Consider the following 7,455-nt stretch of genomic DNA (forward strand, 5'->3'; position numbering starts at 1 on the left):
ATACAATAGTAAGGTTGTTTTTCTAGATAAATAAAGTATCTTCGTATATATAAACAAATTGAATAGGTAAATTCAAATCTAACGGGACAAACTGAAATCCATACACCGTTGAGAAGTATTTTTTACAACATTTACTATCAATGTCCTTGGCGCACAGGAAGCACGATATTTCATTCATAGATTATCTAAAGTAGGCGTGGCCAAGACTGAAGATCTTTCGGCGTAACCAAGCAACGGTGTGGTCGAAAATCGAGGCACAAATCAAAAGTGCTCGCGTACTAGTCAGAGTGAAAAATAATAAATGGATTTATTGTTCATAGGAATATTTTGTAATAAGTGGATGGCTTTGCATCGGTGAGTAATAATGATTTACAAAAAAATAATAAAAAATAACAGTAAATAGTAAAGCTCAACGAATAGCGATTTTATTAGTGAAATTTATTGAAATGTTTTTAGAATTATTGTAAAAAACTTAGTGATTTGTTTAACAGGTCTAAGAAATACATTGAATCACTCATTATCTATATATACACACATGATCTGTATATTAACAAAAATATAAATATGTAAATTTAAAGAATCACAGTCCAAATAAAACAGTATTTCCGCCCTGCGCATCGAAAAACAAAAATCCGCATTCCGGTTCCGCTATGTACGAATTGTTTACAGTGCGAAAAGAGCCAGTGAACAAGAATTTCCAACATATATAGCCTACTTGAGATTTGTCGGCTGAAACTGTTTATTACAGTAAGTTACAATGAAATATGAGTGACAAAAAGGGTAAAATATACCTGTAACATTTAAATAATGCAATGAAATTGACTTTTATGTGAAAAAAAACTGTTCTTCCTTCTATTCAACGCCATTTTGCCAGACTGGTTTACTCCCTATGTAATCTGTATCACAAAGAAGCTTACTTCAAATGTAACACAACAAATAGTAAAAATATGTAAATTGTGTATTTTGAAAGTCTAAAAAATGTTGTTAATAATGTAAAATAAAACAAGTTATGACCCATATCTTATTCTTTGTTTATCATATTTCCTAATGATATAGAAAATTAAATATTATCTTGCCAGTTTATATTTTATCTATCTATTTAAAATGTTGACTGTTGAGCGATATGGTTCAAAGTTCAAGTTTTGATAAATTGTCTCATAGCCTATTAGTGTAATTAGTTATTTCAAATTTAAATAACGCCAATCAATAAAAGCAGATTACACATATCTTTATTGCAGAAACAATCAGCATGCCTCCAAAGAGAAAATGCTCATGCAGGGATCACGATGAATTAAGTACTTCGGATTCTCCAGTGTCTTCCATTGTGTCAAGCAAAAAGTTAAAAAAAACTGCTTTAAACTATTTAAAAGATAATAATTTATTACAATCATATCATAAATACTTGTGTGAAGGTTGCTATATGTTTGCATTAAACCATGCCACCACAGCAAAGTATGTTTTTAACGAATTTTGCTCATTAATTGAAAATAATGATATAGAACAGGATGATTTTATTTTGTTGTCAAGAAGTTATGCCAAGCTTATTAAAATAAGACTACGAGGAATTAAGAGTGACTATGTGTCAAAATATATAGAGGGGCTGTTATTTGAAAATTTATGGAGTGATATGGATGTTGCTGTTAGGGAGTTCTTTCTAGAGTTTTGCGAAGAAGCAGCAAGTAAAAATAATTGTGCAATTAATGCTTATGAAAATCTTGTACAATTGGCAAGTCCTTCCTACATAGGGCCTTTAAATTTTGCAAAAACAGTCATATCTTATTTTGTAACAGGAAGCAGACAATTAGTTGAGCTTAATGCAGCGTTTTCACCTTCAGGCTCCTATGTCACTGTGTTAGAATTCCTCAAATCCAAAGCTGTAAATGAGCAAAAAGTACCAGAATTGAAAGACTGTATTTATTTCTTTGATAATAATCAAATAATGGCAAGAAACTGGAATGTCAAATATGACTTAAAGCCACTGATAAGTGTTGTAACAACAAATGCATGTCTGATACCACCATGTGAAACTGAGTTACAAAAAAATGAATCGTTCATCCCAGCTTCATGGCATTATCTTCAGTCTATAAATGGCGGTGAAAATATTATCACAGAAAACAACAACTTATTTAGAGGTCAGCGTAATGAATATATAAACCATGTTATTTCTGAAATAATGAAAACAAATGATGGACCTCCCCCACAGAAATTGCGCAAAATAACGGTTGAACCAGTTACCGGTCGAAGCACATCTGAGTTGCGAGCCATGAAAGATCCCTATGATGACATACCTTCTAACGTTTCTGGAAAAACCAACGTATTAGTACTGAAACCTATTCCAGTAAATCCATGTTCGTTTAATTCCCTAGAAATAGTTTTAGACACTATCGTTGAGAAAAGCAACAAAACCTGGCTAGCTATTGGTTGCGATGGTCTACCATTCTATTTATGTTCTAAAGTTATTGACAATATATTCATATGCCCGCACTGTGGAATAAAATTTACAAAGACATTAGCATTTGAAAATCATATAGAAAATGAAAATATAAACGTGGATTTAGAATTGTGCAAAAAAATAAAACCATTCTACTGCTTCCTGGGTTTGGACACTTAGATATCAATATAACAAAAGCATTTAATTTATATAAACTGTTATGGAAAGTTTGCATCAAAGACCTTGCACTACTGTTAGGATGGAAATCTGTAAACGCGCTTACGGCATGTGAAAAGTATACAGATCATCATAAAGCCACGCAAATTTTATCAATCTTATTTGAAAGCTTATCAACGGAACTTCTGTCTCCATTTATTCAACACTGCATTGAACAAAAAGAACAACCAAATATTGAAAATTTATACAAATACGTTCCTAATCAAAATTCAAATTACATCTTCTTATTTAAATGTAACTTCACTTATCTTTTGGCTTGGAAAAATTTCAAAAAAGGAATGAGAAGAGGGAATTTCAAAATTATGAAAATGGCACTTGACAAACTAACAAATCTTTTCCATGGTTTAAACATGACAATCTATATGGACCAATGGTTTAAATTCGAAAACATCCTGTTAAAAGCACCGCCCGAGATTAAATCATTCATTGAAGAAAACATATGTTTATCACAGTCTGGACATCCAAGTAAAGCCGAGGGCGGTGACTTCATACTTGAGTCAACTAATAAAAGGATCAAGTCTTATATGCCATATGGTGTTCCCACTGATGAGAGATGGACAAGAGTTTGCCTCAATATTGATAATATTGAAAAGGTTCGGTATATCACTTAAAATAATACTTAACCTAATTATTTAAACATAGAATGCATATATATTGACAGTTTTGTTAAAATACTTGAAATATAAGAAATGTATATATAATAAAATAATATAAATAATTTATTTACATAAAAAACATGTTTTGATACTCATGTTTAATTTCCTCATAAATTATATTTTAATTTTGTTTTAGATGAAAAAGGCGGTGACTAGATCTACGTGTATAGATACTGATAATGATGAAGCACCAAACAGATATTTCAGGTATTTATCGGTATTGATTACAAATCTACTTCAATATATTCCTCAGTTTTGTTAGCATATTATGCAAATATGATATTTACTTTACTTTTTGTGACATTTCATATAATAATAAATATCATTTTATTTGTAACTGTTTCAGACATTCAAAGACCCTGATGCTGTCTCTGAGTTTTCAAAGAAGATGCGAGCGTACTTGAGAACCCAAGGACCTCACACAACAATGGACGGCAAACTGCTGGATGAAAATCTTTTAGATTTTGAGGACAAATGTCAGGAAAACAAAATAAAATATTATGAAAACTATCCAGACATTTTGAGGTAAATGATATATTACGAAAATAACTTGATTTGTTTCAGCAGCTAAACAAATATATGATAAAACATTCTTGTCTGTTTTTACAGGAAATGTGAACGCATTTTCATTACCCCTGAAGACAGAGTGGCACATTTCGATGTTTCAAATAAAAGCAAATCTGAAATACAGAAGATGGTTTGAAGGTAGTACACCCCTAATGCACTGTCTCCACTTTGAAGAGTATTCAAATAGGCTAAAATCACTGTAAAGTGTATTGAAACTGAGGGGGCGTGGGTTCAAACCCCAGAGGGGGCAATTTTTTTTTCTTTCTTTTTTTTTTCTTTTTAACATTTTTTATTAATCTCTCAGACCCCCTATGGAAGAAAAAAGTGTTTTATTTTAATTATATAATTATTGTAGGTATCTATTTACTAAATAATGCCAAATTTAATAGCAAATATGATACCAGATATTTTCAAAGTTTAATAAAATAAAAACTAAACGGTAAAAGTATTTTATATTTTGCAAGACCAACCAATATACATTAAAGAAAATTTAGGCAAATTTTGAAAATAGCCCCTCATTTTGGAAATTTTTAGGGATATTTTAAATAAGGCTTTTTACATAGGGAAATGGTCAAATTAGTTTAAAAGTGGGTGGGGTAGGGTTACATTTTTATACATATTAAAAAACATTTCGTTTAAAAACAATCATTTTGCTTGTTTAATTTGTTACCTTTATGTCATTGTTTATTTCTTATCAATGAGCGAAAGGAAAACATTTTTCATAATGATGATATTATAGATTATTTAGAGTTTCCTCATTGCTGAAAAAAATCCCTTCTAATGGCAAAGTTTTATTTCATAAAAATGTACATAACTCATAAACCACACGGTAAATTTTGTTTAAATTTTGCATACAGGTGACATTTAAGGCATATAACTGTCCTATGTTGTCAAATTTACAATTCCTTATAGTGCCCATTAGGGGCGTACTACCTTAAATATGTTAAAGGTGAGCAGTATATTTCGTATAATTACCTGCAAATGAAATATGTATTGCACATTTAAAGAAACATTCTGTAACATTCATTGTAAATATTTCTCAATCAGGAATTGGAAAATGCAGGAGGAAAAGAGGAGTCAGTTGGTCTGAGACGTCAGTTGACCACTGAGGTGAAAAACGGGACAAAAAATGTTCTTCTCACATTTTATAGAGAACTTCAACAATGTTAAGATGAGGTCAAGAATAAAAATGATGTTATTGGTATGTTTACAAAATTCAAAAAGTGAGCTCAATCAATTTATTTACGGTGAAAAGGACACAAATATGGCAAGTTTTTACAAAACACCGGTGTTATCTTTTTACTATCACCCAGCAAACACTTCGCCTCCAGCCAGTAGTCACACTTGTCTGATTCGCATCCAATCCACAGCTTCTGATTGGTTCTAGAATCGTCTGCGTACTTTTTCCCGCATACTCTGCAATGTCTATCATTGCCGATACCATTGGATATATTATCAATGAGGGCGCACTGGACCGCAACATCTGATGTGGTTTTTCCTCTCTGTCTTATCGCTTTGAAGGATAAATAGGCATCTGAGCAGCTTGGCATATCCACATTCTGCCTTGTCTGTTTAAAAAATAATTATGTTTACATAAATAATAACATAACTCATAAAATCATCTCACTAATTTTTTTTTATTTTATACATTGAATTTTACATTGCTCACTGTTGCTATCCAAATGATTTAATAGTGCTAACCTGTCAAATGAAATACATAAACTTAGTTACACAATTACATTGCAGGAACTGATAGTGAAGAAGAGGATTTAGATTAATATATACTTCATCTACATACCTGTCCATTTGTCGGCGTGTCTGTGTCTTTGGAACTGTTTGATGTATAATACTGGTCTCTAATTTACAGGGTTATATCATCCCCAGTTATTGTTGCATATTCTAGGGCCTGGAATGTTTGTATGTAATTAATTAATTTAATTAAGTTATATACAATTTATTGTTATTAAATTTCAAATATCAATTGTTTAACATTAACTTACTACTGAATATAAAAAGGTATTACCTTCTTAAATAGTCCATTTTTCGGCTATGGCGGACCTGTTGCCTCTTGTTTTTGTCTTCAATGAAACACACTTCGACTTGCAGCTACCGGTGCCTTTCCCTTCTCGTGGGCTGTCTGCCTTTTACGTCCGAACTGAAAGGGATGCTGTGGGGAAAAGAAAATTTAGTGAAAAGAATATGTTCATTTGATAAAAACACTAAAGCTTTAATTATATTAAATTTAAGTTTTAAATTGTTTCAAAATGACTATTTTGATATAATATATGAATATGTAAGATATTTTAAGATACATTAATAATTGGAAATAAGAAAGATATCTCCGCCAAACTTGAAAATCAAGCTCCTGGCTGCTGCAGCTGCGTGATGCTAAAAAAACGTAGTATAATTAGTCACGTTTTCAAGATGGCAGACAGCAACACCAAATTACGACAGTGTAACATTTTATAATGTATATTTATGTTTGTTTATATCTCTAATTCTTTTTATTTGCTTTAATTCAATTCAAAATTGCGGAACAAAGTATGAAATAGGTATGTTATTGAAAAAATAACTTTTTAAAACGTGTACATACCGATGTTGCCATGTTTTCAAGTAGTTTCTCTTATGCGGATTTTTGTGTTTATATGTTGCACGGGAAAAACAAGGTTTTTCGAAAGGCATTTCTGTGTTTTTACAAAACATCGATTTTGTAAATATACAGATCATGTGTGTATATATAGATAATGTGTGATTCAATGTATTTCTTAGACCTGTTTTAGGATATTATATGAATTAGTATTTAGTAATTCTTTGAAAAGTAATGTATTTGGTCTTGAAAAAAATCGACTAGGTATAAATAGTTGCCTGGATTGAGAGAAAAATGGGCAGACTAGGATATAGTGATATTCGTCTCCTAGATAATTTAAAGAGCATAACGTGCATTTCCTAGACTCGAGCGGAACAAGAGATTGCCTCCATCTCCCCACTTCGATCGGTAACCGGTTGCTCCCTGTCCGAAATTTAAACATTGATATTCTTAATTTTATTGGAAGTTCGGTAAGGTATTTTTCTACTTCAATGCTATTTTTAAAACGCCGAGGAAATCATGTTTTTCTCGTACGAAATACATCTACCGGGAATTCGCTCGAAAAATGTGGTCCGAACAGTCAGCAAGTGCTCGAATTACCGTCTTATGTATCAAAGTACATGAAGTATTATTTATTTGCCTCTACGTATATGTAAAATTCTAAAGTACTGTACAGTATATGAAACATTTTGGAAAATGAATCATAGTTATTAAATTATTTGTTTTCAGTCATATACTTATTCATGTATGTATTTTTATTTCTTTTTGAAGAATGGATCCACGATAAACCAAAACGAATAACAAATCATAAAAAAGAAATTGCTCCTAGAATTCCCAGAAGGAGAAGTGGGAAAACGGTCGTGTCATTCATAGAAGACCTTGGTAAAAGGCGGAAAACTCTCTCTCAGAGAAAGAGTGGTCTTTTATATGAAACTAAATAAATGCGCCAATATATATATATATAAATGAAATAAATA

At 31.3% G+C, this 7,455-nt stretch overlaps 2 protein-coding genes across 3 annotated transcripts; both read left to right on the top strand.

Annotated features, from left to right (window-relative positions):
- Positions 1-530: 530 nt before the first annotated feature.
- LOC132742292 (uncharacterized) lies at positions 531-2,611 on the top strand. The gene is made up of 2 exons (XM_060730658.1): positions 531-747; positions 1,239-2,611. The coding sequence occupies exon 2, from the start codon at positions 1,250-1,252 to the stop codon at positions 2,609-2,611; it is 1,362 nt and encodes a 453-aa protein (XP_060586641.1). The 5' UTR covers positions 531-747; positions 1,239-1,249.
- A 104-nt stretch (positions 2,612-2,715) lies between these two features.
- LOC132742291 (uncharacterized) lies at positions 2,716-4,028 on the top strand. 2 transcript variants are annotated; one of them, XR_009627421.1, is made up of 3 exons: positions 2,716-3,261; positions 3,461-3,849; positions 3,934-4,028. XR_009627421.1 is itself a non-coding variant. In XM_060730657.1 (2 exons), exons 1-2 carry the CDS (start codon positions 2,947-2,949, stop codon positions 3,584-3,586), a joined length of 441 nt encoding a protein of 146 aa, XP_060586640.1. In that variant the 5' UTR covers positions 2,716-2,946; the 3' UTR covers positions 3,587-4,022. The 2 variants fall into 2 exon arrangements, 1 of the variants encoding a protein (XP_060586640.1); XM_060730657.1 differs by having other exon boundaries at positions 3,461-4,022.
- The last annotated feature ends 3,427 nt before the right edge of the window (positions 4,029-7,455 follow it).

The sequence above is a fragment of the Ruditapes philippinarum genome, unplaced genomic scaffold (assembly GCF_026571515.1).
Source record: "Ruditapes philippinarum isolate M1 unplaced genomic scaffold, ASM2657151v2 ctg11952_1_1_1_1, whole genome shotgun sequence".
Classification (NCBI taxonomy): Eukaryota; Metazoa; Mollusca; class Bivalvia; order Venerida; family Veneridae; genus Ruditapes; species Ruditapes philippinarum.